At 42.6% G+C, this 26,420-nt stretch overlaps 1 protein-coding gene and 1 non-coding gene across 4 annotated transcripts in view; one reads left to right on the top strand and one right to left on the bottom strand.

The window, feature by feature from the left end:
• Window positions 1-26,420, top strand: part of WWP2 (WW domain containing E3 ubiquitin protein ligase 2) — a 145,108-nt gene that overhangs the window by 100,277 nt on the left and 18,411 nt on the right. For 2 of the 3 annotated variants that reach the window (XM_068529455.1, XM_068529454.1), the window contains exons 9-10: window positions 10,438-10,527; window positions 23,409-23,583. In XM_068529455.1, the coding sequence (XP_068385556.1) occupies window positions 10,438-10,527; window positions 23,409-23,583 (265 nt within the window). Of the gene's footprint in view, window positions 1-10,437; window positions 10,528-17,858; window positions 17,877-23,408; window positions 23,584-26,420 lie in introns of those variants that run through there. The other variant, XM_068529456.1, reaches the window with a different exon arrangement.
• Window positions 24,488-24,560, bottom strand: TRNAW-CCA (transfer RNA tryptophan (anticodon CCA)). Its single transcript has one exon. It is a non-coding gene; the product is annotated as a tRNA-Trp (tRNA).

The raw sequence follows: 26,420 nt of genomic DNA, 5'->3' as shown, positions 1-26,420 counted from the left end.
CCCCTACCCCCAGGCCCAGTAATGGAGACCCAGAGGTCCTTTCTCCAGGTGGTCCTTGACACACTATCAAGGATGACAACCTGGTAAGGGTTCTTTGATGTTTTCTTTGTAGAGACACTTTAAGAGACATTGGAATTTGCAGCTTTTCTGCTAAGTTATAAACCAGCTGCTGCCATTGAATTTCATTCCAAACTCAATTTTGGCGCTAGCCAAAGATCCTTACCCAAGGAGTTTTAAAGCAGTGCTTCTGAAACTGTCTGTGAAGAACTAGTCCTTGTTTTGTTTTTTTTTTCCTTCTGGTTTTGTTTGTTCTGTTTTAATTTTTTTTTCAATCTCTTATGAACCTTTACTTTTGTCCTCTGTTCTGTTCAGTGAGGCAGATCTACAGATCACATATTTGGATGTTGTGGCAATGTCAAATTGGTCCAAAAGTTTCTAAACATCTAGAAGCTTCTGTACTTTTCTGGTTGCTGAATAGTAACAGTTTGAGCCATGGACCATACTTTAGTAGCAAAGGATTAAAGGATTATACTGGAGAATCTGTGCCTTTTTGCTAAGTAGTATGGTTTAGTTCTTGACTCTGCAGGGAGTATTACATGCTTAGGTAATGCCAGATAATACATGTTCCTGGCTTCCTCCTCCTCATCTCAGGACAAAAGCCTTGTTTCCAAAGATTCTACTGTTGTTGGGGCTGGCCCGTGAGAAGTTCTCGCCCTGCTATATGTATGTATTCATGTATAATTAGGAATTTTCATTTTTTACTACACTTTCTTGAGAGCTTGTCAGGAGTTGGGATTATTGGGTTTTTGTATTCCCAGCACTTAGCATAGTATTTGGCTCCTAGGGAGCTGGAGTGAGAAGTGTTTGTTGAATGACTGGATAAGTATTTTCATTCTCAATAGCTCTTACAATTTTTTACAGGTTTTTTTTTTTTTTTTTGGAAAACTTAGAAAAAAAAGTAGAAGAAAGAAGTAGAACAACAGCAATAACAAACACACACCCACCTAGATTTGACCACTGGTGCTTTTCACGCACCTTGTGTATTTTTTTGCCTGATCATTGGTGAGAGTTAACATGTGTTAAATGTTTCCAGAGTGCTGGGGAGTGCTAGGTTTCATACGTGGGTTATTTCGGTCTTCACAGCACTCTGTGTAGTAGCTACTTTCACCCTTATTTTGCAAATGAGGAAACCTTAAGCAGTTTGCCCAAGACCACATATACAGACATGTACACGTCAACACACATCTACCAAAATTTTTTGACAGTCTTAGGGTATGTGCTTTTAAAATTTACTTTCTAATTGTAAAATATTTTAAGCATGCAGATAAGAATAGAAAGTAATATAAGAAATACCTGTGGGCTCCCCTACCCAGCCGTATCAAACTTTAGCATTATGCTGCATTTGCTATAAACCTTCCCCCTGTTTTTTAACCTCTTGATGAAGACTGTCAATAAAGTTGAAAGTCCCTGTGAACCCCTCCCCGGTCCCATTCCCTATATACAGAGATACATGGAACTTGGTACATTCATTTAAACTGCCATATGGTCTTCTGTTGTATGAATAGGTAAAATTTTATTTATGTTATAATTAAAATTTATTTATATTTACTGTGTATATTCTATATCATATAAATGTAAAATATAAAAAATAACATTTTATATTTGTGTTTATTTATATTATAATTACATCTTTGCCTTTATAAACAATGCTACAATGAAGTTTTTTCTGTGTATGCCTTTTTGTGTGCATGTTCGTTTCTTCAGTGCAAGTACTGGAACTAGGATTTCTTCTTTGTAGGAAGATGAAGGTCTTCAGTTTTAGTAGACGCTATCAGATTGCTTTTTTTTTTTTTAATGTTTTTTATTTTTTTAAAGATTGATTGATTGATTGATTGCTGTGTTGGGTCTTCGTTTCTGTGCTAGGGCTTTCTGTAGTTGCGGCAAGCGGGGGCCACTCTTCATCACGGTGCGTGGGCCTCTCACTGTCGTGGCCTCTCCTGTTGCGGAGCACAGGCTCCAGACGCGCAGGCTCAGTAGTTGTGGCTCACGGGCCCAGTTGCTCCGCGGCATGTGGGATCTTCCCAGACCAGGGCTCAAACCCGTGTCCCCTGCAATAGCAGGCAGACTCTCAACCACTGCGCCACCAGGGAAGCCCCAGATTGCTTTTTGAGTCAGCTCACCAGTTCATGCTCCCATGAGCACGCATAGCATTCCTGCTAAAACTTAGAATTGTCAGATTTTTTTTCATGTTGGCCAGTCTGATTGGTGTGAAAGGGTATCTCTTGCTGGTTTTAATTTGAAAACCTCTTCTTACATGTTTTTTTAATTTGGTTCTTGAGTTTCCTTTCTTGTGAATTGTCTATTCATATATTTTTATCCATTTTTCTGTTTGCTATCTGTCTTTTTTAATCTGCAGGATTTCTTAATATATGCTGGATACTAATCCCCTCTCAATTATGTGCATTGCAAATATTTTCTCCCAGTCTGTGGCTTGTCTTTTCACTTTTTTATGTTGCTTTTTATTGTACAGGAGTTCAAATTTTTAGATAGCCAAATCTGTTCATCTTTTTCACGTGCCTTTTGTGTCTGTCTGAAATACTTCCTTTCTCTGATGTTGTAAAAATTTTACACGCATACCTGATCCCCCTGCCCCCATGTTTTGTAGATTCTGATATGCATGTTAATTTCACATTTAACTTCTTTAAAATCAAGATGTGATTTACAAACATTGGAGTGTCATAGTTTAATTGGCAGCATTTTTTTCTTTCTTGGTGGTATGTTAAAAATCTTAACAATTGGTGGCATTTTAGATTTAATGAAAAATAGTATATTTTTATAATTTTTAAACAAAATTTTGATTGTCTTATGCATGTTATTTTTTCACTTATTTTTGTTACCCAATATATTGTAAACATCTGTACAAATCTATATTATCCACAATGATATTTTAAATGATGGAATACCCATTATAGAATGAACATAATTTATTTTACTAATCCTCCACTTTGGAGCATTTAGGTTGTTTCCAGTTTTTCTGTAACATGCTGCAATGTACTGTGATGGATGCACTTAAAGCTAAATCTTTGACACATAATTATTTCCTTAGGATATTTCCTGGAAACAGAGTTGCTGAATTAAAGGGTATTCATGTAGGAAAGGTTTTTGACTGAGTTGCCAAATTACCCTTAGGAAAGAGTATACCCATTTTTGCTCCCACTAACTATTTTTTAAAAATATTTATTTATTTATTTATTTGGCTGCGTCGGGTCTTAGTTGCAGCATGTGGGATCTTTAGTTGCGGCGTGCAGGATCTTTAGTTGCAGCATGTGGGATCTAGTTCCTTGACCAGGGATCGAACCTGAGCCCCCCCTGCATTGGGAGCTCGGAGTCTTAGCCACTGGACCACCAGGGAAGTCCCTCACTATTTTTAAGAGTGCCTATTTCCCTGCATTGCCAAACTTATCTGCACAGTTTTTAAAATCTGCAATAATGTTAAAAAATTTTTTTTTAATAGACACCGTCTCTAGGAATTGTCTTGCCTGTCTGTGAGAGCATATCTTTTTTTTTTTCTTTGTTTTTTTGCCTGTGTTGGGTCTTAGTTGCGGCACTCAGGATCTTTCATTGCGGGGTACGGTCTCTTTGTTGCAGCACTCGGGCTTCTCTATAGTTGTGGCATGTGTGTTTTCTCTCTCTAGTTGTAGCACGCAGGCTCCAGGGTGCATGGGCTCTGTAGTTTGTGGCACGCGGGCTCTCTCATTGAGGCGTGCGAGCTCAATAGTTGTGGCGTACAGGCTTAGTTGCCCTACGGCATGTGGGATCTTAGTTCCCTGACCAGGGATCGTACCCACGTCCCCTGAATTGGAAGGCGGATTCTTTACCACTGGGCCACCAGGGAAGTCCCGAAAGCAGTTGCCATCTTCCATTGAAGAGCTTTGGGGACTTTTCCAAGGCAAAGAAAATGGGATGGGTGAAGAAGAAAGAGAAGAAAAACAGACCTTAATTCAGAGTCCTCTGTAGCTACTACTGTGCCCCCCTGTGATTAAGGGGCATAAAGTGCTGGTTGTTGATAGTTTTAAAAAGGGGGTTAGTGTGCTTGGATTTAAAGGAAAGCTCAGTATTTCAAGAAGGGTTCTTGGGGGAAGGTCTGAGTTTAACACACTTCCTACCCAGTTTACAGAGGACCTACTGAAGCAATGAAAACAGTGAGTAGGAGATGTGTTCCGCTGCACACAGATTTTTGACTCATAAAACAGTCTGACAATGTCCCTACAGGGGAAATAAATCTTACCGTTCACCCAGGAAGTGGCCAGAGGTTGGGGAATAGGATTTGGTTCAGAGTTAGAATTTATTATAAGAGCATGAAGTAAGAAAATATGAATTCCCTGTAATATTTGCCTGAGGGGAGTTGAACTTCTACATAGGCAGCTTTAAGAATACCTAAATACTTTCAGTGTATTTTTCTGAAGTTTAGTTTTTGTCCAAGTAACCAGCAAGGCATCTTTTCTTTATTGGTGCATAAGTGTTCTGGCATGACTTTGTTTTCTGATGGAGAGAGTGTATTTTGAATGAGAGTCAGCTTTACTAATGCCCAGTGCTTTTGTTAATAAAATTTATTAACAAATTATAAATAATACAAATTAATAATGTTCTTACTAAGAATTTGTGAGTGTGGTGATATCATCTCTGATACTAGCCTGAAATCCTCGGATTGTCCAGCTTTAAATTCCTTCCCAATTTAATCCGACTCTTGGTGAAACTGTGATTCTGTCCAAACTTAGGGGAACCTGACCAAGAAGTGTGTTGATCAGGATGGTTGAATATACACTGTAACGGCAAGTAACTGAGAATTGATTTCCTGAAGACCTTTTAGGAAACCTTCCACAAGAGAATGTGGTTCAGGGAATTCCCTGGCGGTCCAGTGGTTAGAACTCCGTCCTTTCACTGCCGAGGGCCCTGGTCGGGGTCCCGTAAGCTGCGTGGTGCATCCAAAAAAAAAAAAAAAGTGTGGTCACTGTTAAGTGACCAGACAATTTCCTTTCAGATAACATAGGGGAGAAATGATTGGATGCCATCCTAATAATGGAATTGAGATTTTCATCCTTTACCTTTTTTTTTTAATGGTAATCTTTTATTTATCTATTTATTTATTTATTTTTGGCTGTGTTGGGTCTTCATTTCTGTGTGAGGGATTTCTCTAGTTGCAGCAAGCGGGGGCCACTCTTCATGGCGGTGCGCGGGCCTCTTCACTATCGCGGCCTCTCTTGTTGTGGAGCACGGGCTCCAGACGCGCAGGCTCAGTAGTTGTGGCTCACAGACCTAGTTGCTCCGTGGCATGTGGGATCTTCCCAGACCAGGGCTCGAACCCGTGTCCCCTGCATTAGCAGGCAGATTCTCAACCACTGCGCCACCAGGGAAGCCCATCCTTTACCTTTTTAACGATGATGGTGGGGGAGATGGGGGCATGGGCATGGAAGATACACAACTTGTTAACAAACGCAAGTTCGTGTGCCCAATGGACAGTGAGGCCAAACAATACTGAAACATCAGAGTTTGGAGCAGAGAAAGGTTTATTGCAGGGCCATGCAAGGAGATGGGTGGCTTGTGCCCAGCAAACCCTGAACTCCTCGAAGGGTTTCAGCAAAGCACTTTTAAAGGTAAGGTGAGGGAGGGGCATGGTTAGTTGTCTCAGGCTTCTTGGTGTTGGAATCCTTTGTTCTTGCAGCTAGGTCAAGTCACACTGTTCCTGTAGGTCAAGTCACAATGTTCCTGTAAACCTCCAACAAGACAAATGTTATTCTCTGTTCTGCAACTTTTTTTAATCTCTAAATGAATGGACTCTTAAAGGTCAGAGTCTTGAGAATGGGCTATCCTGTATATTTTAGGCTATAGGCAACATTCTTTTGCAAAAGGTGCAGAGCCAGCATGACTAAGCACAGGCAACAGAGCACTAAGGTTAAAGTAAAAGAAACTGATCTAATATGGAGTCAGATTTGCTCTTCCCTATTACAAGCTGAATAAAGGACAGTTAAAATCCATAGGAGCAAAGGGAATTTAGGTTAAAAAAAAAAGTACAGAGATTAATTGAAATTGGAGACGATTTTTTAAGTACTTTCAAAATAGAAAGACCCTGTGTAGTCCATGGTCCAACTAAAGGCTATACATCGAAAGCCAAGGAGCAATGTGTTGGGAAGGGACCTGAATCAAGCTTGGTGCTTTGAACACTGTTTCTGAGAGCATCAAAGAAAGCTATTCAGTGGGAGAGGATATGACCCACGTGACCAGGATGCAGTATCGAGACCCATGGGTAGTTTGATTGAAAAGCCTTTTAATCTCAGCATGAAGAAGATGCTTATAAGGTTCAGAAACCTAACCCCTGCCAGGGATGTGCTGATGAAAGGTCACTGCCAGTATCACTTTCTTGGCATGGGGAGACCAAACCAAGACAGTCGGAAGGCTCAATCTATATGGGTCAGCAGTTACAGAGGAGAAATGAGAATCCGGGGGCTCGTTTGATTGACGATAGAATCGACCGACTCTGCTACACAAATGGAGGGGAGGGATTTGTATGAATTCTGAGGAGCCGTGCAGGTAGGGAGGAGTTGAGAGTTCTCTAAGAAAAGCAGTTAGGCCAGGTCACGGATCAGGGAGGACCCACATGGACATTTAATCCGAGCAGGAGTCCAATTTTAAAAGGAAGAATGTAGATATCAAAAAAAAGGTAATGGAAGAAAGGTCTCGTTCCTCTTGGTAACTATTTTTCTAGCTAAGCCAGTTGAGAGGGTTCATAGAAGGACACTGAGATTCGCTGGACAATAACGGTGCCCAAAAGAGAGCCTTTCATTTCTAGGATCAGCTGGGATCAAAGACAGGATAGACAGGTCTTGTCAAGGCTTGGGAGGAGCCATCATAACTCTTGAATATAAGCAAAGAGGACTTCACACCGATTTCCTTTCTGGCAGTGCAGGAAGACCACTGTGTCAATTCAAGGCCTTTAATTCATGGAATTTTAAGAATTATTCCATCTTCAAATGAAAATATTAGCCAAAGTATAATAAAACCAAAGTTTTCTCCTTGCCTCAAATGAAATAGAAAAGAAGCCAGAAGTCGAGACCAGTTATAAGATGAAATTTGTAACAAAAGAATTGTTGGAATAAAGAAAAAATGTGTTTTAGCACCTTTTCTCTCCAACTGCAACAACACATATTTTGTCTTCATTCAAGGGGCAGCCCCACCACCAATTATGGTCAGTTTTCCAATTAGTGACTGCAAAATGAGCAAAGTTGTTTTATTGGTGCTTTTGTGCCACAAAATTGCCAAGGACAGGAAGGATAGAGCTAGTTTCTTAGGAAATGCTGAGGAATTCTCAGCTCCTTAAGTCTTTATTAGGAGCAAATGTTGTGAAAGAGTGGTTTGCTACCCTTGCCCTGAGGAGCTTCCATATTTCAGTACTTACTCTTAAGCCAAGTATCTTTCTCAAGACTTTCCTTATTTCCAAATTCAGATGAATAAAGAGGGTATTGGATTTGCTGCTTGATCACCCAGCAGACAGGAGGAATTTAGAGAGCTGGTGTGAAATCACAGTATGTTAGCCTTTTTTGCTGAAGGGTCCCCACCAGATCCCTACCAGTCTTTTGAGCTGGCAATATCTGTTACTCTTTTGTCTTTAATTCAGAAGGGCACCGAGAGGGAGAAGAGCTTTAACTTTACCCTGTGTTTATTTTCACCTGGTCAGTTTTGTCAGAAGATTCTGCCCTTTCAATAAAATACTGACTGAAGTGCATGAATCTTCCTTTTGCAGTGGGAGGAACCCAGGGCACCTGGGCCAAGTCACCAGTATCTGCTTCAACCAGAACCTTGAGTGGGAATACCCAGGAGAGAAAATGTTCTCGAGCTCATTTTAATGGTGTTTATAGCACTCCGGTCCTCAACACAGTAGTTGATCCCTTTTGAAAGGAGAGAGTGTGGAACTAGCAGACCTCACTGCTCCCAGGCGTAAGCCTACCAGTGGTGCAAAATGTGCAGCCTCTTCCCATAGACTGTATCTGAGCAGAGGGTTGTGATTAAAATGGAGCCTAGAAATTAACAAGGTGGACTTACTATAATTTCTCCCCAGTCGTCTTGATCCTATAGGTCCCCCTACCCAGACTCCTGTGCTAGGGAAAGCTGTTCACGTTGAGGTGGGCTTTGGAAAGGCATCTGGCACCTTGTCTGCTGGGTTGTGGGTTCCTTATAAGTTCCAGTTGCCCTTCCTTTTCCTCCTTTTTTCCTTTCAGAGTGACATGGTAAAACTCATGGGCTAGAGAGTCAGAGCTGAGTTTGTTTGTTTGTTTAGATTTTTCTGATGTGGACCATTTAAAAAAAAAAAACTTTAAAAATATTTATTTATTTATTTATTTGGCTGCACCGGGTCTTAGTTGTGGCATGTGGGCTCTTTAGTTGAGGCATGCGAACTCTTAGTCATGGCATGTGGGACCTAGTTCCCTGACCAGGGATTGAACCCGGCCCCCTGCATTGGGAGCACGGAGTCTCAGCCACTGGACCACCGGGGAAGTCCAGACGTGGACCATTTTTAAAGTCTTTATTACAATATTGCTTCTCTTTTATGTTTTGGTTTTTTGGCCACGAGGCACGTGGGATCTTAGTTCCCCGAGCAGGGATCGAACCTGCACCCCCTGCATTGGAAGGTGGAGTCTTAACCACTGGACCACAAGGGAAGTCCCAGAGAGCTGAGTTTAAATGCCACCTAAGAGTTACTTAGCCTCTCTGAGCCTCAGTTCCCTCGATGGTGATGGCATGTGCCGCCATAAAGGATGAAGGCAGGGTTGAATGAAGTAAAAATGAGCCTGCAGCTCATTGTGGATGTTCAGTGGGTGATGGTTACCCCCTTCCCATCTTTGCCTTAAAAACCTTGCGTATACCTGTATCTGAATTAACCTCAGAGGGGCTTATCAATGCAGTCCGCTGATCAGACGTGAGAAATGGTATCGAATAAAGCTGATGTCTATTTGAGTAGACACACCAGGCTTAGTAACAGAAGTTAGGACATTTATTTCAGTATACAGTCAACTCTGCTATAACATATGTGTTCCTAGAAACTACCACGCTATGCCAAATCATGCAGTAAAAACCACAGGGCTTATGGGGAAAAATGGGTTAGGGGTGTAACAGTCAAAAATTTGTCAGTGACACAAACAGGAACCTAATAACGATGGTAGCACAGTTCTACACATGTTAAATGGTTGAGATCATAACACTACAATACATATGGCACATTTCCATGAGAAGACCTGAAGTTTGCTTGTGGAAGCAGGTGTTGGAAGGGTTGGAGCTTGTGAGTGTTGTCATGAAGTGGTACAAAGAGGGTTTTCTGAAATCAGATGGGAGATGTAACACCAGATGTGGGTGAGTATGGTGTGTAACACGCAGTAAAGTGAGGTAGCCGGCAGATGAGTGTGGGTTTTGTGTATTCCTACACGACTGGGTTTAGCTGGGGGAAGTCTTCTGTGTTCATCTAGTGTTAAGGCTAATGGGACCATTAACATCCTTCATAAAATGGTAATCATTTTATAAACATAAATCTTTGCATCCCTTATATGTAGGTTACTGTATTCTAGGTAAGTGGAGTTATTGTCAGATTGCATTGAACGTGGGAATAACAGGAGTGTGGGGATGGGTGGTCCTTGGCTGTATTTTGTAGTGATTTTGCCTTTGTATTAACTCTTTGGATCATCTGCTACCTTGTCATTCTGCCATTAGCACAGATGAGCCACCCTCAGCACCCTGATCTCATAATAACCCACACACAGACTTAGGGGTAGAGCAGCCAATAAATAGCAGTATGCTATGTTTCTTGATTCATCCAGATGATCTCTTTTAAAGATCCTCTGTAAATGAATCCTGTATTTTAAAAAGAAATGTGATCATGAATATATATGATTCTAGGAGAACAGGGATAGTCATATAATTTGTGACTTTAAGAGGTAGTAGGCTACAAGGGCTGGAGGGCCCATGGATGAGCTTTAGGAGAGGTCCAGGAATCCCAGAAATTGCACACACATTTTTGTTGGTAAGTGCATTTTGGAAGCTTTCATCACATTCCTAAAGGGATCTGTGATCCCGAAATGGCCAAGAAACAGTGATTCACAAAAATCCATGGCAATGTAGATTCATATGGGTTGTTTAGGGGAATTTAGCGTGATCTGTGGGTTATCTAGTACCTTGAATCCATAAAGGGGAACTGTTATAGTTTTTTCAAGAAGCAGACGTGGGTGCCACCATCCATGACAACGTGGAGCTTGTCTGACCGGCGGGTTGGTCTTGCATGTCAACTTTGATGTTACCTCTCACATTAGCCTAATAGTAGTGAAGGACTCCTTTGAGCAAGGGCATATGCCTTTCACCGGTGTGTCTCATGCCTCCCTTGACTTTATTTTGCAGATGGGAGCAGCGAGAGCTCCCCAACGGGCGTGTCTATTATGTTGACCACAATACCAAGACCACCACCTGGGAGCGGCCTCTTCCTCCAGGGTAAGGCTTGGACCAGTAAGACCTGAGGCTCTAGAACTGGCACCAAGAGTCCCCCATCAGCTTCTTCACCACTCGCTGCCATGGCCATCTCTTTATTTTCCCCCACTCTCCTCCTTTCTCTCTTTCTTTTCCCCTCCCCCTACAGTCATCCCCTCCTACATTCTCTGCTCTCTCTTTCTACTTTCCCTTCTTCCTACATGTGTTGTATTGGCCATGGGCTTTCTTAAGTGGTATTCAGAGCCCACATGGATATTGGGTTCTGGAGGAAGGAGAGTTGGGGAGGCCTCCGGGGCCCTTGGTGTCTCACTGGCCTCAGTCATTTCACCTACAGAAATATCCTATAGGGCCCGATTTTCAGTTTCTTTCTGCAGAGGTAGCAAAGTCCAGGGACATTTATCCTGGGTCCCTTGATTGCCTTTCCTACTCACTTACTTTAATTCTGCTCTCATTTCCCAGGACAGACTAGGAACATTTAGAGCATCTCTGGGGGAAAAAAGAGCACAAGGAAGCCAAGATAGAGAGGGTGTTGATGCATTTCATAGCGCCCTGTGTCCAACCAGCCCCTGGAGACAGTGTGCTTCTCGTTCAGCGGGCTTTGCGAGAACGCAGCTAAGTTCTCCAAAACCAGAGGATGAGTGAGGCTTCCAAGTGAGGGAAGACTGTCCAAGTTCAAGGAGAAGGGGTTTGGTTCCCTGTCTGCCAGGGACAGAAAGTTCTTTCCACATGTGTCTCCCGGTCCTGAGAGCTTTCGAAAGGGAATGCATTCTGCTCTCAGGAAAGAATCACCTCCCAGTAAAGCAGCCATGAAGGGCTCCTACATAGAACATGAACGCTGACTTCCCCCTCCGAAGCTTGCAGAGGGAGAGGATGTCAGAGGTGTACACATCGGGAGAACCCCCGTGCTCTGTTTTGTTCACCTGTCAGGCGTGTGCCGGGCAAATATCACCTCACTTTCCAGTCCTACAAGTTTCCATGGATGGGCTGCTTTTAGTTTCAGTTTTCCAGTGGAATGCTTGTGTTTTCCTTTTCTTCCTTACCGTTCTGGAAATCACACTCATAATCTGCCATCCTTAGTTCTTACTCTGTTTCTCCTTTTACTTTAAGTCCAGGGAACTTACCAAAGATAAACATTGACTTCTTAGAAAAAAATTAAAACATTTTATTATGGAAATCATAGAAATTTTCATATTGAATTTTTCAAATATGTGGGACAAAGAATGCCCACACACTCAACACTTAGCTTCAATAATTATCGACTCATGGCCACTCTTGTTTCATCTATACCAGCGGTTGGCAAACTGGGGGCCTGTGGACAAAATCCAGCCTGCCACCTGTTTTGTAAATAAAGTTTTATTGGAACACAGCCCCTCTCATTTGTTTACTTATTGTCCATGGCTGCTTTTGTGCTCATTGGCCGAGTTGAGTAATTGTGATACAGACTGTAAAGCCTGCAAAGACTAAAATATTTACTTTTCGGCCCTTGGTAGAAAACATTTGCCACCTCCTGCTGTGTAATCCTCACTCACCCCTCTCCCACCCCTGTTCTAGATTATTTTGAAGCACATCCCAGACATCGTATCATTTTATCCAAATTTCAGTATATATTTCTAAAAAGTGTTCTCTTATTAAAAGTAAAACCACTGTATTATTAACAGTATTTACCTACCACCATCAAACCCAGTGAGTAGTCAGATTTCTCCAGTTGTCTCACAAATTAATCATCAACTTTTAACGGGACACATTGCACACTTGTACTTTGTGAATTTATAACATGTATATATATTTTTTGTCTTTTTTTTTTTTTTGAACTTTTGAATTTTATTTTATATATTTTTTATACAGCATGTTCTTATTAGTCACCCATTTTATACATATTAGTGTATATATGTCAATCCCAATCTCCCAATTCATCACACCACCACCACCACCCCTCTGCCACTTTCCCCCCTTGGTGTCCATATGTTTGTTCTCTACATCTGTGTCTCTATTTCTGCCCTGCAAACTGGTTCATCTGTACCATTTTTCTAGGTTCCACATATATGCATTAATATGCGATATTTGTTTTTCTCTTTCTGACTTACTTCACTCTGTATGACAGTTTCTAGATCCATCCACGTCTCAACAAATGACCCAATTTTGTTCCTTTTTATGGCTGAGTAATATTCCATTGTATATATGTACCACATCTTCTTTATCCATTCGTCTGTCAATGGGCATTTATGTTGCTTCCATGACCTGGCTATTGTAAATAGTGCTGCAATGAACATTGGGGTGCATGTGTCTTTTTGAATTATGGTTTTCTCTGGGTATATGCCCAGGAGTGGGATTGCAGGCTCATATGGTAATTCTATTTTTAGTTTTTTAAGGAACCTCCATACTGTTCTCCATACTGGCTGTATCGATTTACATTCCCACCAACAGTGCAAGAGGGTTCCCTTTTCTCCACACCCTCTCCAGCATTTGTTGTTTGTAGATTTTCTGATGATGCCCATTCTAACTGGTGTAAGGTGATACCTCATTGTAGTTTTAATTTGCATTTCTCTAATAATTAGTGATGTTGAGCATCTTTTACTGTGCTTATGGCCATCTGTATGTCTTCTTTGGAGAAATATCTGTTTAGGTCTTCTGTGCAATTTTTGATTGGGTTGTTGGTTTTTTTTATATTGAGCTGCATGAGCTGTTTATATATTTTGGAGATTAATCCTTTGTCCATTGATTCGTTTGCAAATATTTTCTCCCATTCTGAGGGTTGTCTTTTCGTCTTGTTTGTAGTTTCCTGTGCTTTGCAAAAGCTTTTAAGTTTCACTAGGTCCCATTTGTTTATTTTTTATTTTTATTTCCATTATTCTAGGAGGTGGATCAAAAAAGATCTTGCTGTGATTTATGTCAAAGGGTGTCCTTCCTATGTTTTCCTCTAAGAGTTTTATAGTGTCCGGTCTTACGTTTAGGTCTCTAATCCATTTTGAGTTTATTTTTGTGTATGGTGTTAGGGAGTGTTCTAATTTCATTCTTTTACATGTAGCTCTCCAGTTTTCCCAGCACCACTTATTGAAGAGACTGTCTTTTCTCCATTGTATATCCTTGCCTCCTTTGTCATAGATTAGTTGACCATAGGTGCGTGGGTTTATCTCTGGGTTTTCTATCCTACTCCATTGATCTGTATTTCTGTTTTTGTGCCAGTACCATATTGTCTTGATTACTGTAGCTTTGTAGTATAGCCTGAAGTCAGGGCATCTGATTCCTCCAGCTCCGTTTTTTTCCCTCAAGACTGCTTTGGCTATTCGGGGTCTTTTGTGTCTCCATACAAATTTTAAGATTTTTTGTTCTAGTTCTGTAAAAATAGCCACTGGTAGTTTGACAGGGATTGCATTGAATCTGTAGATTGCTTTGGGTACTATAGTCATTTTCACAATATTGATTCTTCCAATCCAAATCCATCTGCAAACAGTGACAGTTTTACTTCTTCTTTTCCAATTTGTATTCCTTTTATTTCTTTTTCTTCTCTGATTGCTGTGGCTAGGACTTCCAAAACTATGTTGAGTAATAGTGGTGACAGTGGACATCCTTGTCTTGTTCCTGATCTTAGAGGAAACACTTTCAGTTTTTCACCATTAGAAATGATGTTTGCTGTGGGTTTGTCGTATATGGCCTTTATTATGTTGAGGTAGGTTCCCTCTATGCCCACTTTCTGGAGAGTTTTTATCATAAATGGGTGTTGAATTTTGTCAAAAGCTTTTTCTGCATCTATTGAGATGATTATATGGTTTTTCTGCTTCAATTTGTTAATATGGTGTATCACATTGATTGATTTGCGTATATTGAAGAATCCTTGCATCCGTGGGATAAATCCCACTTGATCATGGTGTATGATCCTTTTAAGGTGCTGTTGGATTCTGTTTGGTAGTATTTTGTTGAGGACTTTTGCATCTATATTCATCAGTGATATTGGCCTGTAATTTTCTTTTTTTGTAATATCTTTGTCTGGTTTTGGTATCAGGGTGATGGTGGCCTCATAGAATGAGTTTGGGAGTGTTCCTTCCTCTGCAATTTTTTTGAAGAGTTTGAGAAGGATGGGTGTGAGCTCTTCTCTAAATGTTTGATAGAATTCGCCTTTGAAGCCATCTGGTCCTGGACTTCTGTTTGTTGGAAGATTTTAAATCACAGTTTCAAGTTCAGTGCTTGTGATTGGTCTGTTTATATTTTCTATTTCTTCCTGGTTCAGTCTTGGAAGCTTATACTTTTCTAAGAATTTGTCCATTTCTTCCAGGTTGTCCATTTTATTGGCATAGACTTGCTTGTAGTAGTCTCTTAGGATGCTTTGTATTTCTGCGGTGTCCATTGTAACTTCTCCTTTTTCATTTCTTTTTTTTTTTTAAATAAATTTATTTATTTTTATTTTTGGCTGCATTGGGCCTTCGTTGCTGCGCGCTGGCTTTCTCTAGTTGTGTCGAGCGGGGGCTACTCTTACGTTGCTGTGCGCGGGCTTCTCATTGAGGTGGCTTCTCTTGTTGCGGAGCACGGGCTCTAGGCGCACGGGCTTTAGGCGCACGGGCTTCAGTAGTTATGGCACGCGGGCTCTGTAGTTGTGGCACACGGGCTCAGTAGTTGTGGCTCGCGAGCTCTAGAGCGCAGGCTCAGTAGTTGTGGCGCACGGGCTTAGTTGCTCCGCAGCATGTGGGATCTTCCCGGTCCAGGGCTCGAACCTGTGTCCCCTGCATTGGCAGGCGGATTCTTAACCACTGCACCACCAGGGAAGCCCTCCTTTTTCATTTCTAATTTTATTGATTTGAGTCCTCTCCCTCTTTTTCTTGATGAGTCTGGCTAAAGGTTTATCAATTTTGTTTATCTTCTCAAAGAACCAGCTTTTAGTTTTATTGATCTTTGCTATTGTTTTCTTTGTTTCTTTTTCATTTATTTCTGCTCTGTTGTTTATGATTTCTTTCCTTCTACTAACTTGGGTTTTGTTTGTTCTTCTTTCTCTAGTTCCTTTAGGTGTAAGGTTAGATTGTTTATTTGAGATTTTTCTTGTTTCTTGAGGTAGGCTTGTATAGCTATAAACTTCCCTCTTAGAACTGCTTTTACTGCATCCCATAGGTTTTGGATCGTCGTGTTTTTGTTGTAATTTGTCTCTAGGTATTTTTGATTTCCTCTTTGATTTCTTCAGTGACCTCTTGGTTATTTAGTAGCGTATTGTTTAGCCTCCATGTGTTTGTGTTTTTTACGTTCTTTTCCCTGTAATTGATTTCTAATCTCATAGCGAGCGTCGTGGTCGGAAAAGATGCTTTATATGATTTCAATTTTCTTAAATTTACTGAGGCTTGATTTGTGACCCAAGATGTGATCTATCCTGGAGAATGTTCTGTGTGTACTTGAGAAGAAAGTGTAATCTGCTGTTTTTGGATGGAATGTCCTATAAATATCAATTAAATCTATCTGGTCTATTTTGTCATTTAAAGCTTGTGTTTCCTTATTAATTTTCTGTCTGGATGATCTGTCCATTGGTGTAAGTGAGGTGTTAAAGTCCCCCACTGTTATTGTGTTGCTGTCGATTTCCTTTTATAGCTGTTAGCAGTTGCCTTATGTATTGAGGTGCTCCTATGTTGGGTGCATATATATTTATAATTGTTATATCTTCTTCTTGGATTGATCCCTTGATCATTATGTAGTGTCCTTCCTTGTCTCTTGTAACATTCTTTATTTTAAAGTCTATTTGATATGAGTATTGCTACTCCAGCTTTCTTTTGATTTCCATTTGCATGGAATATCTTTTTCCATCCTCTCACTTTCAGTCTGTATGTGTCCCTAGGTCTGAAGTGGGTCTCTTGTAGACAGCATATATATGGGTCTTCTATTTGTATCCATTCAGCGAGCCTGTGTCTTTTGTTTGGAGCATTTAATCCATTCATATTTAAGGTAATTATCGATATGTATGTTCCTATTACCATTTTCTTAGTTGTTATGAGTTTGTTTTCGTAGGTCCTTTTCTTCTGTTGTGTTTCCCACTTAGAGAAGTTCCTTTAGCATTTGTTGTGGAGCTGGTTTGGTGGTGCTGAATTCTCTTAGCTTTTGCTTGTCGGTAAAGCTTTTGACTTCTCCATTGAATCTGAATGAGATCCTTGCGGGGTAGAGTAATCTTGGCTGCAGGTTCTTTCCTTTCATCACTTTAAATATATCATGCAACTCCCTTCTGGCTTGTAGAGTTTCTGCTGAGAAATCAGCTGTTAACCTTATGGGAGTTCCCTTGTATGTTATTTGTCGTTTTTCCCTTGTTGCTTTCAGTAATTTTTCTTTCTCTTTAATTTTTGTCAGTTTGATTACTATGTGTCTTGATGTGTTTCTCCTTGGGTTTATCCTACCTGGGACTCTTTGCGCTTCCTGGACTTGGGTGGCTATTTCTTTTCCCATGTTAGGGAAGTTTTCGACTATAATCTCTTCAAATATTTTCTTGGGTCCTTTCTCTCTCTCTTCTCCTTCTGGGACCCCTATAATGTGAATGTTGGTGTGTTTAATGTTGTCCCAGAGGTTATCTTAGGCTGTCTTCATTTCTTTTCATTCTTTTTTCTTTATTCTGTTCCGCGGCAGTGAATTCCACCATTTTGCCTTCCAGGTGACTTGTCTGTTCTTCTGCCTCAGTCATTCTGCTATTGATTCCTTCTAGTGTAGTTTTGATTTCAGTTATTGTATTGTTCATTTCTGTTTGTTTGTTCTTTAATTCTTCTAGGTGTTTGTTCTTTAATTCTTCTAGCTCTTTGTTAAACGTTTCTTGCATCTTCTCGATCTTTGCCTCCATTCTTTTTCCGAGGTCCTGGATCATCTTCACTATCATTATTCTGAATTCTTTTTCTGGAAGGTTGCCTATCTCCACTTCATTTAGTTATTTTTCTGAGGTTTTATCTTGTTCCTTCATCTGGTATATAGTCCTCTGCCTTTTCATTTTGTCTCTCTTTCTGTGAATGTGGTTTTCCTTCCACAGCTTGCAGAATTGTAGTTCTTCTTGCTTCTGCTGTCTGCCCTCTGGTGGATGAGGCTATCTAAGAGGCTTGTGCAAGCTTCTTGATGGGAGGGACTGGTGGCGGGTAGAGCTGGCTGTTGCTCTGGTGGGCAGAGCTCAGTAAAACTTTAATCCGCTTGTCTGCTGATGGGTGGGGCTGGGTTCCCTCCCTGTTGGTTGTTTGGCCTGAGGCGACCCAGCCCTGGAGTCTACCCGGCTCTTTGGTGGGGCCAATGGCGGACTCCAGGAGGGCTCACTCCAAGGAGTACTTCCCATAACTTCTGCTGCCAGTGTCCTTGTCCCCACGGTGAGCCACAGCCATGCCCCGCCTCTGCAGGAGACCCTCCAACAGCAGCAGGTAGGTCTGGTTCAGTCTCCTATGGGGTCACTGCTCCTTCCCCTGGGTCCCGATGCACACACTACTTTGTGTGTGCCCTCCAAAAGTGGAGTCTCTGTTTCCCCCAGTCCTGTCAAAGTCCTGCAGTCAAATCCTGCTAGCCTTCAAAGTCTGATTCTCTAGGAATTCCTCCTGTTTCCAGACCCCCAGGTTGGGAAGCCTGACGTGCAGCTCAGAACCTTCACTCCAGTGGGTGGACTTCTGTGGTATAAGTGTTCTCCAGTCTGTGAGTCACCCACCCAGCAGTTATGGGGCTTGATTTTATTGTGATTGCGCCCCCCCTACTATCTCATTGCGGCTTCTCCTTTGTCTTTGGATGTGGGGTGTCTTTTTTGGTGAGTTCCAGTGTCTTCCTGTCGATGATTGTTCAGCAGTTAGTTGTGATTCCTGTGCTCTCGCAAGAGGGAGTGAGCGCACGTCCTTCTACTCCGCCATCTTGAACCAGTCTCCCTATGACACACATATTTAAAAGTGGTGGTAACTCTGTAAGTGTGCTGGTTGCTTGCCTCTTAACCTCTCTGGTCTATAAGTTATTTAGACCTTGACCTGGTGAACATTTGAATGGAATCTAAATGAAGATACTTAATGGTATCTTCTAAGAATGGCTGAGGATTTACTCTTCTTTAAGTATTGAGGTGGAATACTAGACCCAGCTTTCTTATTTTCAGGATAGTTTTAATGTTTTATTGTGAGATGGCTCAGCCTCTGCACCCCCTATAGCCTATGAATTCTTCCTGAGTTTTAGACCCAGACCTTTAAGCCCCTGGCACTTAGTTCTGCTATGTAATAGGGAACCCAGAGAGAACAGAATGCTCAAGCTTTCATTGTTAATTAATGGGAGAAGTTCCGCCCTGGGGAAGTATTACCATGGTGAGAGCAACCTTGAAACTACAGATGGAGCCATTATATCAGCAGACCTAGACATCCAGGAGCGAGATTGAACCAAAGGATTCAGTTTATCATGGCCATCCCCTGCTGTCCCACCCATGGGACACTTGTATGAAGACCAGTCGTTTTATCCAGGAGAAAAAAGTATTGGACCTGGTAGTTAAGGATGAATGCAATAATTTGCTGTTTAGTCATTCTTAGGTGGTTCTCAAACTTGAGGTGAGCAGGGAGAGTGATCACCATAGAGCATGGTATTGGGGAGGCCTCATAGGGGGCTTAGACTTGGTCTTCAGGAAAGGCTGAGCGGTGGACTTCAGTGAGAAGAGGAAGGTGATCCAGGTTGGGAGGACAGCGTGAATGTAAAAGCTGTGTTTCGGGAATGATGCATGGAGCAGTTTTGCTGGAGTGGAGGGTTTGTGTGAAACAAAGATGCTCAGAGTGTGTACAGCAAGGCCCCTGGGTTTGGTGCAGATGCCCCCTGGAACCAAACAACATGAAAGGGCTGACCTGGCCTCCAGCCACTGCTCTGTTTTTGTAGATTGTGATTCTGCGTAAGATTCTACCTGCAACTCTGCGTAAGATTCTACCTGCAACCAAGAGTGTGATTATGCTGCGTAGAGGTTTGAAATTCACCAGTGCAGAGGACTTCTAGTGAAACATATGGATCCAACATGTGTTTATTTCCATTCCTTCCTGAAAACCCACTAAAATAGCAATAAAGGTTATAAAAAAGTATAATGATAAAGGAATGGAAGAGGAGAAAAAGCATATGGGAGATTGTAATCAGAGTTTAGTTGCTGATGGATAAATGGCAGAGTTGCGAAAGCTGAAACCCAAGCTTCCGGTGTGGGGTTTCCACCCGGAAGGCAGCCAATTTGCACCATGGAGCCCTGGAAAGCCTCAGTGATCAGAGACATATGGGGTGTGTGTGTGAATGTGTATGTGTAATGAGACAAAAAACTTGGAAGTTTAAAATTTGTGCAGGGAACAGCTAGATTTCTAGGTTGTCAGCCATCGCTCCCAACCCTCTGCCATATGTATGTGTGCACACACAGACATGCACACACACACATGTTCACATACACGCATGCGCAGCCACGTGAGTGCTGCTAGTGTAAGAAGTTCCTGGGAGAGTAGAACCAGCGTGGAGAACACAGCCATAGCCGAAGGCAGAGATGAACTCAGGAAAAAGGGATTAAGTGAGGATGCTCTCTCCAGGGTAAAGACTGGAAGGTTTTTTTTGCTGGGGAAAGTGACCAGTCTAAGGGAAGAAAACTACAGATTGTGATATTTGGGGATCTTCTAGTGAAACAGCTGAGTGAATCCAGAAATCAACTTTTAGACATTTTAACACTCAGGTGTGAGGGTTGAAATAAAGGCATCTTCGGACATGCAGGGTTTCAAAAAATTAACTTTGGTGCATCCTTTCTCAGAAACTCCTAGGTGATTTCTTCTACCAGACAAGAGGAAACAGAGAAGGAAGTCCTGAGATGCAGGACACAGGGGACTCAGTTCAGGGGCCAAGAGGAGGGTGAGGGAAGATGACTCAGGGCAGGAATGTAGAGCAGGCAGGCCTGGAGGACAGCTGTCCACGCTGGACAAAGGGTGCCTGGAGAAATGAGGCCCAGAGTTAAGTGATCCTGGGAGGCCACCAGCCCTGTCAGAATCTGGGGGTGAATTTGTGATAGGTCCTTGAAAACCAAGCAGAATGAAACACGTAGTTCTTAACTCTAGAGAAAAAGAAAAAGGTGTACAAGTAAGGAGATGTATGGATAGTATTCTACAAAGTCATAATCCAAACTCTGAATATTGAGTTAGTGATGGTTTTCTAAATTGGGAGGATGGGGGAGGAGAGAGCATTGTGTGTGTTGTGGGGTGGAGTACAAGAACTAAATCCTCAGCTTTGCTAGTGGAAAGTCCATAAGTAATATCTAATTTGGCAGAAATCAAGAAATTATGGAGTAAGCATTTATTTAGAAGTACGACTGTCAATAGAAGAAGCAGTCAAGAGCTGAAAGTAGTTGTTGCCTCTGGGGAGCAGAAATCAGCAGTGGGGAGAAGGAGGCAGGAGGCACTGGTTTTCATTGTATCTCCTGTAGTACTGTTTGTGTTTCAAACTATAGATACATGATTCCTTTGCTAACAAATAAAAATAAATAAAAATCACTGGTTGGGAGAATTTATGAGAAAGGTGGGAAGGTTCTAGATTATTGTGAGCCTTGAATACTGATTCAAGGTTTTGACTCGAGCCTGACATAAGGAGTCAGTCTGTTGGGGTTACCCTGATGGCAGTTTGTTGGCTGGATTGGATAAAGAGATTAGTTCAGAGATAGTTGGACGTAGAAATGGAAAGTCAAGGGCAGGGAGACAAATAAAATGAAGCCCTCGGGCTGAGTGGCTTACTGACATCAGTAGGAAAGTAAGAGTCGGGAATGATGGTGTTGTTTCATGCCTGGGAGGAGGACTGATGCAGGGAGGACGGTGAAAGGCTCAGGTTTGGGGCGAGAGGGATGGCATTTAGTTGAATCCAAAGTGACAGCAGGTCAGGACGGCAAGGCAGTCCAGCAAGAGGAATCCAGACGCAGTCTGTGAACAGGGACTGGGAACTACTTGAGGAGAAGCCATTTTTAGGGAGGCTTTGAGTTTGAAAGAATTGTTGAAGGGGTGGCAACAAAAGTCAGCTAGGAGGCTAACCCTGAAAGCTGAGGAAAGTATCAGACCAAAGCGCCATAGTCATGTGAATAAGATCAGAATTCAGAGATGATACGAGAAGGTCGTTAGGGAACAAAGACCCTCCAACACTTTGGAATCGTACAGTGTAACCCATTTTGGGTTCCTTTTCCGTTGGGTTAACCCCGTTTTCTTTAGTGGTATCTCTCTCTTATTTTTTTAAAACTCCTTTTCTCCCCCTTACCCTTTCAAATTTATAATGGAAAATTCAGGCATACAGCAAATTTGAGGGAATAGTACAATGAATCCCTTGTAACCATTGCCTGGTTCTAACAGTTAATAACATTTTGTTTTATCTGATCTTCCCACTTTTCAGGGGAGGGGACCAATGAATTGTAAAGCAAATCCCAGTCATCATATCCTTGGATCCATAAATACATCACATACACCTCTAACAGATGAGTGTTTTGTTTTAAACATAACCAAAATACCATTATCCCACCCAACACAATTAACAATATTTCCTTACTTATGTCATACACAGTCTGTGTTGCGTTTTCCCCAATTGTCTTAAAAATGTTTTCACACTTGATTTGTTTGAATCAGATCCAAACTCAAGATCAACACATTGCTTTTGGCTGATCTCATAAGTCTCTCTTAATCTATAAGTTCCCCCACCCTTCCTTGTTTTTTTCTGGCTATTTATTTGTCGAAGATCCTGGGCATCTGTCTTGTAGAATTTCTCACATTCTGGATGTGGCTGATTGTGACTCCTGGTGTTGTGTTATATGTTCCTTTATTCCTTATCTTTCCTGGTAAACTGGTCATTAGATATGGAGGCTTAATTAGATTCAAATTCATTTTTGAAAATTGAAATATAATTTACACACAGTGAGATAAACAGATCTTAGTTATACAGTTCACTGAGCTTTGATGAATGAGTACACTTATGTAACTCACACTCCATCAAAATGTAAAATATTTCTATCACCCTGCGGAGTTGCCTTTCTTACTTTCTTTTGATCACTTCCTCCCTGTGTATGTGGAAATCAAGTTACATCTACCAAGCACAGCTGAGGATTTTTACTCTCTGTTCTAGCCCTGCCTTGCCCATGGATATTTTAGGGCCAACTTTGGAAAGATTGCTTCCTCAACAAAAGATAATGTGGGGAGTCCTGCTGTCATTTGCACCAACTCTTCTTCTCGTGATCATGCAACCTATTTTCACTGGCACCTTATATCAGGATAATTTCAGTTTCAAGGAACAAAAATTGGGATCCAAATTGGCTTGAATAATGAAGAGAATTCACTGCCTCATGTAACTAAAAATTCTAGATGTAGATCCTGGTTTCAAGTGAACCATGATCCAGTGGCTCAACAGTATCCCCAAGAGACTGGCTTTTTTCCCATTTTTCTGCTCTGCCATCTACTGGGTCAACTTCATATTGTGTTTGGGTCCAAGATGGTAGCCAGTCCCAGGACTGCATACTTTCTCAGTCATATCCGGCAAAGAAGAGAGACTATATTCTTCCCACCATAACTAGCAAAAGCCATGAGATTCTTCCTGATTGGCTCAGCATAGGTCACTTGCCCACTCCTGGTCCAGTCAACAGTTCAACTCCAGGGTTGGGAGTACAGTCAGGTGCCCCAGAACCACTTGGATCTCTGACATGGAAATCAGGAGCTGTTGGTAAAGAAGGATTGGTGGCTGGGGGGGCAACCACAGATGTCTGCTAGAATCACCTGGAAGCCCTGGAAGACTCCGTGACTGGAGCCCACCTGGCTGTGCCTCCCCGGAGCAGCCAAACTCCTGTGCCAGACCCCACACCAGACCCTTCCTCACCCTCCTCCTTGCCAGCCATCCTGAGATTTCTCTAGCATTTGAGCGGAGGGGTGAGGCGGTCACTATATTCATTCTGAGCTTGATGTTTGCAGCTGGGAGAAACGCACTGACCCCCGAGGCAGGTTCTACTACGTGGACCACAACACTCGGACCACCACCTGGCAGCGCCCCACGGCCGAGTACGTGCGGAACTATGAGCAGTGGCAGTCCCAGCGCAACCAGCTCCAGGGCGCCATGCAGCACTTCAGCCAGAGATTCCTCTACCAGGTGAGAGCCGGGGGCCAGCCACGAGGGGGGGGAGCCTCCCAGCGGCCACGCACGGCCACACACATTCTCCGTCCACCTGTTTGGCGAGCAGGGAAAATGGTGGCTAGAAATGTCAGTGCTCTGACACTGGAGATTTTGCTCATCACAGTGAAATTCCTCAAACTCCAGTGTTTCTAACTTAGTGACTCCATGTCCACCTTCTGTGTTTATGGACTCAGGACGTGTATCTGAAACTGAATTCCCCCATCTTCCTTCCAGGACTGGATTTCTCTTCTGGTCCCTCCATCCAGGTCCATTTACCCAGACTTGAGACCTGAAGTTTGCTGTGACCTCTCCCATACCTTGCCTTTTCAAGTCAAAGCAGTCACCCAAATCCTTCCCTTTCTATTGCTGCTACTGGTTTTCTTTAGATGTTTATTATCTGACAGGTTCTGAAGGATGGAGGGACCTTAAAGTTCATCTGGATTTGGGGTGGGCAAACTATGGCCTTTGGGCCAAATGGGCCCCCAGCTAGTTTTGTAAATAAAGTTTTATCGGAACACAAGCACACCCCATAGTGTGGGTATTGACTGTGGCTGCTTTCATGCTACAATGGCAGAGTTGAGTAGCCACAACAAAGACCAGGTGGCCCATAAAGCCTAAAATATTTTTGTGGCCCTTTACAGAAAAAGTGTATTGACCACCGGTCTAGATCAGCCTTCTTCTATCTGATTCCTGATTTTCCTCTGTCCCTCCCACCTGAATGGTTAAGGCAGCCTTGGAATTGTCTCTTTGCTGTCATTCTCTCTCCTCCAATCTGTACTGCCTGTTTCTAGCAGAGCAGTCTTCAAATATCACTGTCATTTTGTCACTTTTCTTTTTCTTTTTAATTTTTTGGCCGTGCCACGCAGCTGCGGGATCTTAGTTTCCCAACCAGGGATCGAACCTGGGTCCTCTGCACTGGAAGCTTGGAGTCCTAACCACTGGACCACCAGGGAATTCCCCATTTTGTCACTTTTTAAAAAAATCACTGTGGAAGATTTAAGGAATGGGGCTTTGCTCTACATTATTAATCACTGGCTCAAAACCTTCTGTGGTCATTACCTATAGAATAACATTTAAACCTTCTCGTCCAGAAGTCAGAGTGTTGTGGTCCCAAATTAACTGTCTAATGGTCTCCCATACTGGGTCCCTTTAGGAACCTTCCTTCCTGGGTCTCTCTCTCATTAGAGGCCCTACCAGCAGCCTGGTGCTTGGTGGGGAGCCCAGCCACACAACTTCTTTGGCAGAGAGAAGTGGGATTCCCAAGTTGGAACTCTGATTACATTTTCTCAGAGCCCCTTGAACATGAAGCTTTGTTCCCCCTGCAGTGGAACCTGCACAGGGTGTGGTGTATCGCAAGTTGGAAACTTTTTGAGCTGGTCTAGGACATCACCACGTTTAACTCACATTGTTTCTATTTGAAATGAACTTTAACCCCACAACCCATTTCTAAATGCTCAGAAAACCTGTAATTCCAGTTAATAGCATTCATCATCAGCTTTGCCGTCATTTCCAGCTCTTTCTCTGCTCACCCAAAGCAGGAGCTACCCCATCAACCAGAAGGCATGGTGGCATTGGCCTTGGCTGGCTTGTTCCTTCTTCTATCTGTTGGGGCTGATTGCTCATCATACAGTGTTTCCTTAGTATGGATGAGCAGAAAGTCTGGTGTTTGTCACGTTGAGTTGCCTCCAAGGTAGCTATGATGCCTGTCTACAACCCGTGCCCAGTGGTCTACCTGGTGCAGCACTGCTGGGCATCTGGCCTCCCACTCCACAGCCCCCTTCATACATGCCGGGCATCCGGTTCTGGCATGTTTCAAAATTGGGTGGAATCTGGTCCTTCTCTGCATTTCAGAAATTATTCCTTTTGAGCTGGGCCCCAAAGACTTTCCCTGCCATTTTCTTGGGTGGTCATGGCTGCAAAACTGGAAAGGTCTGGGGCATCTTTGTCCTTTGACTTAGAGACGAGGACGCGTTTTAGGAGTCTCACATGGTTTTGTCTCCCTGTTTACCCGACTTCTTAAATTAAAAAAGAAAACTCCATTGAAGGACTCTTTTTTTTTTTCCTACCCTCCCATGCACTGTGTAGGTTCTGTCAGTTGACCCAGATGTTTGGTGTGTGAAAGGGAAGATTCTGGAGCTCACGTCTGCTCGGTCTTTTGGAGCCTTCATTCCTCTCTCCTGTCTCTCTCATTTTAGCAACATCATTCCAGGCCTGCAGAGGTAGAACTTTGACTTGGAGTGCCTCCTAAAAGTAAAAATTCAGCGCTTGAAAGAAAATGTTCTCTCTGAGTCCTCTAACATGGTTTTCTCAGCTTGGCTGGGGATCCAGGAGGGTTCTGGATGGAGGTGATGGTTCCCTTTTGTTCCTGAAACAAGACTCATATTGAAAAACGTGGTAGGAATCTTTTTTGGGTCAGCTTTCAATGTGTGTCTGTTGATTTCCCTCCCCTCTGGGTTTCGTTTGCCCCTCTTGTTTGCTATGGTGCCATGTCCTGGTTACAAGTAAGAAGAGTCGCTTTCATAGAGTTATTTGGGGGTTTGGCCTTGGCCCAGGGTTTGACTCGGAAGACTTAAGAGCTGATACTATACCATTGGCTTCCCCTCCTCCTCCTCCTCCTCCTCCTGCTGCTGCTGGGCTGAAACCAGACCTTGTTCTTCTTTGCTGCCTGCAGAGAACACGAAATACAGTTCAATATGGGAAATTAAGGGAATCCCAGATGGCAGTCTCCTGCAGTTCCTTCCTGCCTCAATGCATACCTTTGTCGGTCTCGCTGTTATCATCCCCTTATCTCTGACACGTTTCCCTCTCCTGAC

Source organism: Eschrichtius robustus, chromosome 19 (genome assembly GCF_028021215.1).
Source record: "Eschrichtius robustus isolate mEscRob2 chromosome 19, mEscRob2.pri, whole genome shotgun sequence".
Taxonomy (NCBI): domain Eukaryota; kingdom Metazoa; phylum Chordata; class Mammalia; order Artiodactyla; family Eschrichtiidae; genus Eschrichtius; species Eschrichtius robustus.
This window is presented reverse-complemented; position numbering and strand designations above follow the sequence as displayed.